Source organism: Anser anser (genome assembly GCF_964211835.1).
Source record: "Anser anser genome assembly, chromosome: 1".
In the NCBI taxonomy this organism is placed as follows: domain Eukaryota; kingdom Metazoa; phylum Chordata; class Aves; order Anseriformes; family Anatidae; genus Anser; species Anser anser.
The window spans coordinates 144,342,081-144,355,226 of record NC_139720.1 but is presented as its reverse complement, the minus strand read 5'-3'; the positions used below and the strand labels follow the sequence as shown (position 1 = coordinate 144,355,226).

General features: G+C 40.3%; 1 protein-coding gene across 1 annotated transcript in view; it reads right to left on the bottom strand.

The window, feature by feature from the left end:
* Positions 1-12,796, bottom strand: part of MRPS9 (mitochondrial ribosomal protein S9) — a 30,527-nt gene extending 17,731 nt beyond the window's left edge. Inside the window, exons 1-4 of the mRNA XM_083818950.1 lie at positions 12,614-12,796; positions 7,738-7,917; positions 333-395; positions 212-242 (exon numbers count right to left, since the gene is read on the bottom strand). Of these exons, the coding sequence (XP_083675076.1) occupies positions 212-242; positions 333-395; positions 7,738-7,917; positions 12,614-12,700 (361 nt within the window). The 5' untranslated portion in view covers positions 12,701-12,796. The remainder of the gene's footprint in view (positions 1-211; positions 243-332; positions 396-7,737; positions 7,918-12,613) is intronic.
* Between the last annotated feature and the right edge of the window lie 350 nt (positions 12,797-13,146).

Here is a 13,146-nt window from a genome sequence, read left to right as displayed (position 1 = left end):
CAAAGGGCTACTGGTGTTCCAGAATCCAGCAGTGGTTTTTTTACCCTAAAAGCTAGAATACTAGATCAGGCTTTGTACTGCTCAAGTCTTATCAATTCCCTCCCCCACATTGTTCCTAATAAAAATAAATCTGTGAAAATAAGGCATTCTACATATATACATTTTTTTAATACTTAGAAAAAGAATTTGAAAAAGATCTATGAACACTTACTCCTCTGTTCTGGAAAAATTTCTGTGGGATGCTGCAAATAAATAAACAAATATCATCAAAAGGAAAAAGTTACTTGAAACATCGTGTTATGGTTATTCAAAAATGCAACAAGAAATCCTACCTTCATCATGGGCCTGGCTCGTTTGTCGAATAAGCCCGAAGGAAAGAGATAGGCAATAGCTCTCTGAAAACAGAGATCACATATGTAATTTTTCCATAAAAGAAGCATCAAAACATTGCTTAGGTACTTTCTCATAGAGAAAATTGAACAATTTTTGCACATGCATAAGCAAATCAGTTAACGACTGCCACATATCTGCTGTGTGGAAAAGAAAAGCAGACAGTTTCCTCAGGAATCCTCGGGTGGAGTAAAATCTCATTATGAAGGTTGCAATCTACTATATCAGAATGAGTGAACATTCCTCTGTAAAGTTTATTTTTTTTTACAGTACGCATTTAAAATGACTCATCAGAACTACTCAAGTGCAAAGACCACCTTTTTAACAAGTAAATGCAACACTCATTTTTCCTTAAAACTTCAAATGCTGCAACTTCTATGAGAAATTACATTTTATTTATCTTTCTGAAAATATCAGAGATTGTTAATAGTGCCTACTGACAAACTGAGCAAAAGAATTTTATTTATTCAAACACAAAAGAACTGGACACAAAGTTTTGCAAATTTGGAACCCCAGTTTCTATAGATTTAGGTTCCCAAAGTCTAAAAGCAATGTTTGTTGAGGCAGTAGAAGATACTTTACATAGCCTAAATAAGCATTTCATCGAACACTGCATTTGGAAACAACTGGGAATCACTGCAATCTTTGCTGAAGTTGAACTAATAGCGCAGCAAAGCAAGACTCCTAAATGCCATTTTTCTTTTTTAAAACATTAATTCTCTCACTTTCTCGATACCTAAGGGTTTGCTAAAACAATTTAGAAACAAGTATGACGTTACACACTCATGATTTACCACTGTTTGTATGGAGTACAGTGTACCAGATGCATCACTTGCATTTACTTAACCAATATTCTGCTTTTCCTGTGATATATAAAGTCTGTATTATTTGCCTCCAACAAATAAAGTAGGAATGACAAAATTCAAAGTAATTCTGGCAAAATGCAAGGCAAAGCAGCTTACAAGGTTAAACCCAATGGCATGTCTTACCATTCAACACCATTTTACTGTCCCTTTTCAGTGCAACTGAAACATAAATGTGTATCTTTACTTTATTCAGTGAATGGTTGGGGTTGGCAGAGACTTCTGGAGGCAACCTGCTCCAACACCAGCTCAAGCAGGGCCATCCAGAGCAGGCTGCCCAGGACCATCTCCAGGCGGCTTTTGAACATCTCCAAGGAGGGAAAACTTATTATAAAACATTACTAACATATGAGAGCTCTTCATTTCTATTTGTTTTCAAAAACGAAACAGACAAAGAGAGCCACCAAAACCCCCCAGATGCAGGACTCTGGCAAGTGTGGCCAACTTCAGACAGTGGGCAGAGGAACTTGAGATAGAAATCATTTGCTTGTACAATAACATGGACTAACTGAATAAAACCCTCTGGCTGTCGTCTCGCTTATATTTCCACTAGACAGTAAGGAAAAGTAGAATCACAATAAAAATCACAATTAAAAATCTGCTCTTAAGAAGAATGCCTCTTTGTTAGTTAGGCAACCTTAGGGCTATTATTTGCTGATCGTTTTTTCCATGGACATGGAGTGGTTTGTCAGTGCTTCAACAGATTTATATGTATTTATATGCATGGAGTGTAAAAGGACCTAACCTATTACTTTCATTAATCCCCTACTGGTATTCTGAACAGAAATTTTGAGAATTCTGAAGCAAACAAAAGGCTTAACTTGATTTTATGAAATGGTAATTTTGTTTCTCTTAGTGACTACAGTATTCCCATTTGTTAGTCAATGGGCATTTTATGCATACACACAGTAGGTGAACACCTATTTATGAACAAATGGGGATTAATTATGATGACAACAGAGAAATCCACTGTGAGCCAAATGATGTTAAACAAACACATTATATAATATATTAAAAGAATTTATTACAGGATATTGAGACTGACTGTGCGTGTACTTAAGAGGTAGACGTTATACAAGCATCTCCAGAATCTCAATCAAAACAGCTACTGTAACTATGACACCTTAATAAATGCCAAATTTACAATCTACCATTTATAACGAAGACTGTCTGTCATCTGAGATGTACTACATCTTGAAAGTTTATTTTACGTTGCTTGAGTGTATATTCATGTCTTTCATGCTAAATCATAAACAAACTCTGCATTAAGAAATCTTAACATCTACTTTCAGCTCTCCACACGTCAACTAGCCAAAAAGTAATTGTTCTATTTTGTAAGTTTCTTTTTTATGTTGTTGGAGTTTTTGTTTGTTTTTCCCAAAATGAAAAGAAGTAGTCTTCCTGCCCTCTCCTTTCTTATGGAAAGTATTTGGAGTATTTCAATCAAGGAGCATTTGCCTTTACAACCTGTTCGGAACTATCCTGGGATGCAACAGACTACAGGTGAAGCCTTGCTCTCCTTTATTCAGAAGACTTTCTTCATGTTAAATAGCTGTGCCCTCAGTTTTTACTGAATTTGACCAAGAGCTGCTTTCCTTAGGCTATCACTTCAGATAGGCAAGATTCATTCATCCTACTCTAACCTCCAAGATTCAGGGCTACTACTTCACAGTTTTATCTGTTAAACCACACTATTACCATTGTTTTCTGATTAAAAAAAAAAAAAACTTTCTAAAAAAGGAACAGCATAATTATTTTCAGCAGAAATGCTTAAAAATCCTGTACGTAGTTAACAGAATGGTGTGTCCAAAAATTACTATGTAAACTGCTGGTTTAACTCAGGCACTGCTACACTGCTAAAGGACCACACGGTATTTCACTTCCAGTTAGAAAGTCTGAATTCAAGCCAGTAGGCATAATGAGAACAAGCTTCCATCCCTATCAAAAATCGTATCTGGCAGTCCTTCAACCAAATTACATGCAAAACAATTCATTAAATAAGCTGCCCAGCACTGCATGGGGCATGTTGTGCAAATCCAACATACCTGCCACACCCTCGGCTTCCCTCCTCATCGTGGATGCTGCACATGCTGACTCCTTGTCCTTGCTCCACTTCCTACCTACAAGCCAAAAAGCTTTTCTCAAAGTTTAGAGACTTTCGTTCTGAGTGAGACGGGTTCAGCTGGGTCAGTAAGGGTTGCTTTTCTTTTTTTTAGAAATGCCTTGAGAAATTAAGGCTTGGATACTTTAATTCAAACAGAGCTGACCGAGTTATACTGGGGTAGGGGAGGGACACTGAGGCACTTCAATCCTTAAATTACCCTCCACGAATAGGGGAGATTTGACAGGGCAAATTCATCTTGCCCAAGTGCCTTCCTGAGCTTTTCTCAAATACAAAACATTCTAATTTTCATTGCTCAAATCACGTGTAAATAAGCTAAGAAGCATCCAGTGAAAAAATATGTTTTGTAGAAGATAAAGAAAAATTTCAAAAACAACTCCACCCCAGGTGGGCTGCCTTGCAGCAGCATCTTCCTTGGCATACAGGGCTCAAGAATCCAGTTCGTTCTTCTTTAAATATAAATTCTGACGTGGATAGAAAAGCAGAAAGATATAAATTTTAACCCCATCACTTGAGAAAAAAAATATAGCCATTAAATAATAAAAAACTGTTTTTTTTAACATTACATTATTTATGTTAATTAAACATTTTCAAAGCTAAAAAAAGGCAATATCTTGTCCAGAGATCAGACAGCAAAAAGTTTTTGAAAGAAATAGTTGTTCCTTTATTTTCACTGTAACTTTTTAAAAGACTGAACAGTATTCAAAAGAAGAAAAAAAAAAAGCAGTCATCAGTTCAAAAAGACCGATGTGGAGTTTGTCTCCACTAAAATAGTTGGAAAAAAGTATTCTAGATTCAACTAACTATTTAAATAAACAATACAAAATCCAGTGTTTCTGGTAAGGACAGTGATGGACATCGTGTTCTTACAGACAACAGAAAGTTCAGAAATGTATTTTGTTCTGAGTAACGTTCCTGACATTTCACATATGTTAATATTCACTCACTTCTAACAGGCTGGGTTGCTAAAACTGGAACGTTACTTCGAAATCAGATGCTCTGAGCCATTTTTAAAAGCGACCGAATATCACCCATTTTTCATTAGAGAAGTCTTAATTCATTGAAAGAAACCACACCCTCTAAGGAACAAAGCTTCTCACGTTTATAACATTTCCATACTGAAAATGCTGCCTTACTGGTACTTTTGCAACAATATATAAGTGAAGATATTTATTTCTAAATGTATATTTTAGATTTTTTTTCCATCTGCTTGACAACAATCTATTAGGTCATACAGCAGGCAGCAAAAGAAAATTAACACATTTCCAGCTTTCAAGTTTTGCTAACTTATGGGGAGGAGTACGGCTTCATGATGAACTCGTATCTTAGACAGCATTTAGCGACTGCATAAAAATGAATAATAAAAATACTGGCACATAAATAGGTCACGGAGATTAAGATGCTTTTCCTATATTAATCTTACTTAGATTTCTGGTCTTTAAAGTAGAATATCACAGGACTGACAGAGGAAAAATGAAGGTGGGCTGTTTACTACAACCATAAGTTAAAGTTAAATCAAAAAATAAAAGGATTACGGACTCGACTGGGAAAAAGCACTGGGTCAGGACTGCAATCTCTATTAATTAGGTATCCCAGCTGGGCAGTGGGTATGCAGCTGTTAACTTGATCAATGACTTACCTAAATGTCATCTCTACTGATTCGCTTATAAATTACCAGCAAGTGAGACTAATGTACAGGTGCTAATTTATTTAAACTGTTCTCTGCAGTTCTACATAGCTTTATAAACTGCATCTGGCACCTAATGTTAGCTGTCAGTTGTACTTAGACATGCCTGTCCTAACGACTCTGTTCATTAGAAATGAGCACAAATTATGAAATATTGTGAAAAATGATACATCAAATGGAATGGGCAAAGCAAATCAATTAGAGAAACTTCATACCACATATTCACACATAGGAGAATAAAACATCTCAGCTTCAGAGCAAGGTCTGTAATACCAATTAAAAAGCAATTGGTAGACTTCTGCAGAGTTATATATCAATTCGCTGGATTTTTTTTTTCTCCTTCAGAAATATAGTTGTAATGCACAGCTTAACTTTTCATTCCCAAATAAAAGCATCAATAAGAGGCAATTCTGCTTCCACAACATCCAGGAGAAGGATTAACAAGTCAACTTATTTTCCAGTTTAGAACTTTACAAGGTTTAGCTTTTATTAAACTATACCTAAAACTCTAGTGAAGGACGGAATCCTGTGATGTCTACTTCAGAAATACACTGCGCTACTGATTAACGGTAGAAGACATAGAGCACTCACATGCTCGATATAAGCACTCATCAGAAGGAATTACTACTGTTTGAAATGTAAAGCTTGATAATTCTCCTGCCAGTGCTTAAGCAGCTTTCGTATTTTTATAACGGAAATTTAATTATGCATAGCAGACACTATTATAGATTCTGAGTATTTTCCAATACCTGATGGAATATGAAGAAATTAAACACGTACCACAGATCCTTGGTATCACTAAACAAAACATTACACTTTTAGCTCCACTTCTCCAGCTTTTAAGAAATGGAGTCAGCAAAGAGGTCACATACTTGTCACCGGCACTGCATGTGTTAAAGCTAATTTTCAGAATGAATCTTTTACTAATTATGGAGCTCAGTTAATTTTGTGCAAATTATCATAGGGCTGTGGATTCATAAAGAAAAAACGACCACCTCTACACGGTCACCTTCCACTTGCAGTCTTCCTGTCTGTAAGCCTTCCGTGTAGGCTCTATCAAGAGAAGGAATCCAGACTGCAGGTGAATGCACTGTTCTACCTTTAACCTTTCAGGCAAGCTATGTAAACCATCAGGAGCAGCATCATGCTGTAGCAAAATGAGAGGTGTTTTTTTTGTTGACAGATCTGTGCATGCATGCCTTTTTGAGTTACTTTCTTGTAACGTAAGTGTCACTAAATGTAGGGGAAAAAAAACAGTATCTGAAAAATGCAGGGAAAAGAAATTCTATAGTCTGTTAAAAACTGCAGAAAAGAAAGCCAGAGTAAAGCAGGCTTATTGCTGACCCAGATGGTTCAATGAATACTTTCACTGGTGACTGGAAGGGTCTGCAATGCCACTTGTCTGTAGAAGACCAAAGTGATATGTGTCATTCTGAAAGAAAGCAGCCACAGTATCAGTGCATGGCTTTGTACTCATGAAGTTTGATTTCCTATGGACTTCTGACTCAAAGTCAACTTTCCCTCATGGATTTCGTGATGCCTGTCGAGACCCAAGTCTCATTTCAGCCCTTTTCTCTGCAGGCCATTAACTGTGTCTCTTCTCTACTTTGCCATCTATTTTCAGAGAAATTTAAAAAATTCATTTTGAAGCCTCTCTGTCAAATGTGGTTGAAATCATCCTGCATCACCACCTACAGGTGTAGTTCTTCTTTGGCATAAGCATGCTGTCACAACCTCCCATGTGGACACAGCTATGCTGACACAAGTTTGCCACAGAGAGGTGACAAAACTATGCTATCAAAACAACCCCCTGAAAAAACTAAACCACGTACACCTCTTTTGGCACATACAACATCAACCCTAGGGGACCCGCTGCTATGCTGTGCTGCCATGGCTAGAGTAATAGTGTCACTGCTGCGCAGAAAAAGCTCCGGCTATGAGACTTCATGCAGCTTCACCTAAGACTGAATGTCACCAAATGACATTTCTCCTCACTACCTCTCATGTGTGATAGAAGAAATGACAGAAGTGAAGCACAAGTTGGACGTTAAAAAAACAAAATTTTTTTTTAAAGTGAAAGACAGCACATCTATACGTGAGCCTAAGTGACACACAGAAAGAGGAGGCCACCCACCTGTCAGTTGTCAAAGGGAATGGCAATAAAATAATATGTTTTGAGGTACTGATATGAGCTTAAATGCAGGTCTACATTAAAATCCCTAAGCTAAGCCACAGTGTTAGTTGTAAAACATCCTATAAAATTTAATTTGCATTACCAGCAACCACAGTATCACACAAGAAAACCCAACCTAAATATACACAGCAGGTCAAATTGTGGGTAAACGTTTCAAAGTGCTACATAAACCTTCACAGTGCCTCTTATAACCTCAGATCAAGGGGATTATCCATTAGTACTTTTAAAAAGAACCTACTGTGCTTTAGCAAGATATGGTATATAGCTCTATACTGTGATGTCTGACCTCACTTGGTAGCAGGAGTAGAATCTCTATTCACACTCACAGTTGCAGTGTTTGCAATGTATAGTAGTAGTCTTTCTTATTCTGACAGTTTGATTAAAATTCACAGAGAGCTGAGGGGCTCATGCTGAAGTAAAGTGCTTTCAATATCTGAAACTCTACAGTAAATTACTTCTCCAACAGAGCAACTGTACTTACATCAATATCCTCTTGGGTAAAAGTTTCGGGATCTTCTCCCATCATGTTGGCTAAATGTCTCTTTCCTAGGTTGAACTCTTCAATCTGTTTTTTAATAAATGCCTCTGTGTACTTTTCAGGTCCTGAGGCTGCTACATTTTTCTTCCACGCCGCTGTAGTGGTATAGATTAGCCTCAATGTCTAACAAAAACAAACAAAACAACAAAAATGTGAGATTTATTTTGTATTTTTGGTACAGTGAGCCCTAAATAAAATGAATAGTAAAACAAGCCATGCATACCTATAACAGGCTTCAACATATTACTGTAGTAAGTTAGAAAACGCAGTTATACTCACAAAACCACTTTCTTCCAATTGTTTAATGCCCGTAAACAGATAAACACATTCTAGAAGGTGAACATTTCTGCACATTACGATTAATCTTGGCAATTGCTTTTCTTCTTATTGAACATATTTGCAATGCACCTGCCTTTTAAGTTTCCTTTTTTTTTATTATTTAGCAAGATTTTTCTGATAATACATATATATATGTAGTAACATGTTAGGAACATCCAGCAAAAGCAAAACGTAGAACTGATCAACAGATGCAGTCTTAGAAAAAACAACAGCAAAAAAAAAAAAAACAGCACATAAGGAGGTTTTGCATTCACCTAAAGGCACCCTGTAGTGAAGTATGAAAAGGATCTGCAGGGCAGCTCTCTTGTGGCTTTTGGAAGCACGTGGGTGCCCGACATCCCACGGCACAGTGGACAACCACTGCTGAAGGCTCTGGAAAGGCTATGAAGCCCCCCTTCCTTCTCAGTGCCAGAACATTTCTTCAGCTATTTCACTGTCTCAGGTAGAATGATTAGGAAAGGAAGCAGAGTAATTCTCATCAGCATCTACTGCTGAGCAGGGTTCCAGCTCAGAAGTCATAACTCAGGGGACACTTACCTTTTGCTGTTTGTGGGAGGCAAGTTTTTTTTCTTTACCAAGACAATCAGTAACTGGGATGACTGATTTCAATCAAGACCTCTAACAGGGGAACAGGAACTTCACTATCAGGGCTGCAATGTCCCAATTTCAGCTTAGTGCCAACAGTATGCACTATTTTGTCTCTCCAACAGTAGAGTTAACAAAGTTCTCCGCAGTTTAATTATTCCACAAACTGAACAGAGAACTGATTATCTGCGTGGCCTTCTGGGGTGAGAGGGTGGTAAGTAATCACCAGGAAAAAGGATATGGGGTAGAGAAAAGCAAAAGACAGAAGAAGAATCCCTTCTGAATCAGAAAAATGCCAACTTTTGTTCACCGGAGAGTACCCTACAACATTTATCTTGAACCTCTTCAGCGTGTCACTGTTCAGAAGCACAGTTTCAGATGGCAGAGCATCTCACAGTTCGCCAGACCTTGCATTCTCTCCCCGACTCCCATTACCTACTTACGGCTAGCTCTGGCCCTCAGACTCTTCCTCAAGCCAGCTCAGCTGCCCGGCCTTGGCAGAACACTAATTTCTGTGTCCTCCCCAAGAACAGGGAGCTCTCTGCTGAGCCAGCAAAAGCGATTCAGAGAAGGCTCTGAGAAGTGCCAAAGCTGACAGGAGAACGCAGCTGAAAGAGGGAGAAGGAAGAAGAGAAGTCCCCTCTTCATTTCTTCCAGTGAATTATTAAATTATCTCTGCTTCTCCTGGAGCTGTAGCTTCAGTCTATCTTTGGCCAAATATTAAAATCCACACAGTTACAGTAATTAGAAATAGCTAGTAGCCTTATTATGAGGGACAGAATAAACCCTAGCATCTGAGACAACTAAACACCCTGCGAGTCACAGAAATAGTCCGCAGATCACACTCACCATTTTGACTTGACCTCTCTTAGTTAAGCTAATATGAATAGCTCAAAATACTTACGGTCTTCATATAACAAATATAAATACAGCAGCAATCTTCAGGCCTGGTTACAACCACAAAGACACAAACATACAGATGTGCATTTGCCACAAAAGGTTTAAAAACAGCCCCCAGAAAGAACTCGGTGCAGAAGATCCTGCTGTTGCTTTATGTTCTCCATGGCTTATAAGCATCACATGCAATGCTAGTCCTGGTTTGCTCCTTTTTTATTTTTAATTCATGTTTTCTGTAAGATTATATTTATGCATAAAAAATTAAAACAAAAACAAACAAAAAACACCAAAATTTTAAATTTACACCATTTCTATTTACAATGCTCTTACGACTTCCTTAGAAAGCAGAAAGGTATCTGCATATTCCCTATTCTTCTCCCAGTCACTCCTCAGGAAAGAATTCAATTCATCTTCTGTCTTGCTTGTCTTAATAGTAACTAATTATATGTAATTCTTGTCAATGAACATATGATTCCTTATTACTTGGCCCAAAATTGCTTTCTGTCTGCTATGCTTTAAACAGGATACTTTAAAAAGATTGCTTTCATCTTATTCCTGTCAATTTCTATTGTAATTTTCTCATTTTTGTCCTTCTTCCCTCAAGCTATTCATATTCTTCCCTGGTTTCAATTCGTCACTAATCAAAAGTCCCTGGACACACAAACTGTTCATAATTAGAAAACAGCCTCTTATGCAAATTAATATCTATTGTATTGGGTACCTCTTCTGGGATAAGAGTCCTATTTCATGGGTGGTAGAGGCGAGAACTGCAAAGCACAGCCAAATGCTTCCGGCATTTCAGTCAAACAAGAAAGCCCGCTCCTCGACTTTCTAGAGGAAACCACGCAGGTCTGCATTTACTTATCACACATTTCATGAAGCGTTACTGAAGACAACAGCCTCACCATTTTAGAAGTAATGATGGCCATTAACAGCACCCCTGAAATAACAGGCTGTTCCACCAGGAGAGGGAGAAGGTAAAGCCTTCTCTTCTGGACCCAGCTCCTGAGTGTTAACCCCTCTCAATAAATCCCTCCCCAAACAACCTAGCATTAAAACAGTCTGGCAAATCCTTGTTTTCCAGGGAGGCAGTCAATTTATATAAGATCAGTTTCTGTAAAAGTTGCCTCAGAAAAAAACAACTGTTTTCAGAGAATTTCAAGTTCACTGGCCTACTTATTACAAGATGAGAAGGAACAAGGGGACCTGTTTGCTTACTGTTGTCCCATGAATTTTGCTTCGCTGGTGTACAGGTAGAAAACCAATGCGTATCACTAATAGAAGAATCAAGCTTCCTATGCTTTTGAAAGGGAAGGAAAGGGGAAGCAGAGACAAAAGGCTCAAATTCAAGAGAAGTCTGTCTGTTTTACAACGTGGCATAGCTACAGAGGTGAAAGGAGATACCCCGTTTATGTGGCATGCTTGCAGCTACACCATTTTCAAGCTGCTTCCATGCTCTAAGCCAGCAGATTTCAACCATCTCCTTTTCCAAAGCCACACAGTGCATGGAGGTCACTTGTTTTGGTTTTGTGTTCTCTGGCAGCAGAGAAAAGTGGTATCATCTTCCTGACATTGATACATATACAGTGGTTCACATACAGTACCGGTCCCAATCAAATGCAAATAGCATATAAGGTACCCCAAACATTTTTGCTGAGAAGAGAGCTATACAATCACAACAGAAGCAATAGACAATAACAAAGCCAGATCACTTTTTCTTTATAAATTGTACTAAGTATCCATGTTTTGCTTATTAGAAGGATAGACTAAACCTATTGTTCAGTAAAAGCTAAGGGAAATGGAATTACAGTGCCCTTGTCATTTCCACTCTTAACATGACAAGCTTGAAAATTAAAAAAAAAAAAAAAACAGAACCACAAATACTTTTGTCTATCATAGTTGGGGAAACAGTTTAATGAATACATTACAGCAAGGAATTTTTAAGAGAGACACCATAAAGCAGTTCCCTAATGGAAAAGACAGTCAAGCGTTTAACATAAGAAATGGCTCTAGCAGGTCAGAAGAAGGGTGTATCAGTTTTCTGTTCTCAACAGCAGCCAGTAGCTGAGCCACAAGGGAAAGACACAAAAGAGTAATACTTTTTCCAGGACACTTCTAACAACCAGCAGTTCACAGACGTGTTGATATCTTGGTTTTGACAGTCCTCAGTGGAACTTTCTTCTGAGTTTCGTAAGCTGCTTTTTGTACTCGCACAAATGTTCAGCGCTCACAACACCCTCATCAGACTGTTCTGCGGGTTAGCGACACTGGATGAGAAGAAGAGCCTCTCAAGTTTCCTGGGCCATGCCTCCCCTTAGTTCTTTTCACACCCTTTAGTTCAGACATTTATGGATGTGATGGTTTGTTTACAGCTCCGGGCTCCGGTACTGATCCCATCTTTGGGCCAGAGAGCAGACCGGCGATCTCTGGAGGCCCCAAGCAGCCCTACCCTATAAGTTACCTCTCTTTTGAGGTCATTTTCTCATTTATGATACAGAGTTTTTGGTTCAAACTCAAGCAGGTGCCTGCTCAGGAAAGCTATGTCCCTGTCAATTATACCTTTGACATAGGCTAACCCAAACTCTTCCAACAGAGAACTACGATCAAGTGCTTGAACATTTCCAGCTTTTTCCTCCTTCCTCGGGCAACTTCACTTCGTGCATTTCTGACTGCTCTCCATCCCTAATACACAAAGCCTATCTACAAACAGACAACACAAACGCTCAAACTGCCCCCCCCAGCACTACCCTCCCTTTACTTCTGTCTGTTCAGCCACCGGGCAGACCCCCAGCCCTCCCCACGCCGCGCTGTGCCGTGACCTGACCGCTACCAGCCCGCCCCTTGCGCCCTCTGCTTAATTACGCGCGTGTGCCCAGCGCCCCTGCACGCACAGCAGCCGAGCTTTTTAATTACGCGGCAACCTACTGAACACCAGCACCTCTCAAATCACGCGGGCAATCCCCGCACACCCCCGGGAAGGGCCCGGCCCGGCTCTCACCTGCGAGCGCGCCCCGCCCGCCGCCACCACCAGCGCGGCGCCCCGCCGGCCGCCCGCCCGCAGCAGGCGCCTAATGGCCGCCGCCATCACCGCGGCTCCCGGCTCGGCACCGCACGGCCCGAGGAAGGCCCCGGCGCCCCCGATTGGCGGGCAGGGCCGGAGCCGCGCCTGCGCGGTGCGCCGCGATGAGGGCGGGCAGTGATGGCGGTGCCCTACGCTGGGCAAGGGCAGAGCGGGAGGGACGTGGAGGTGTCAGGGGGGCGGCTGAGGGCCCTTGGTTTGTTCAGCCCCGAGCAGAGCAGGCTGAGGGGAGGCCTCATGGCGGCCTGCAGCTCCCTCACGAGGGGAGCGGAGGGGCAGGCGCTGAGCTCTGCTCTCTGGGGACAGCGACAGGACCCGAGGGAACGGCATGGAGCTGGGACAGGGGAGGGTCAGGCTGGGGGTTGGGGAAAGGTTCTGCACCCAGAGGGTGGTCGGGCACTGGGACAGGCTCCCCAGGGCAGGGGTCATAGCACTGAGCCTGATGGAGTTCA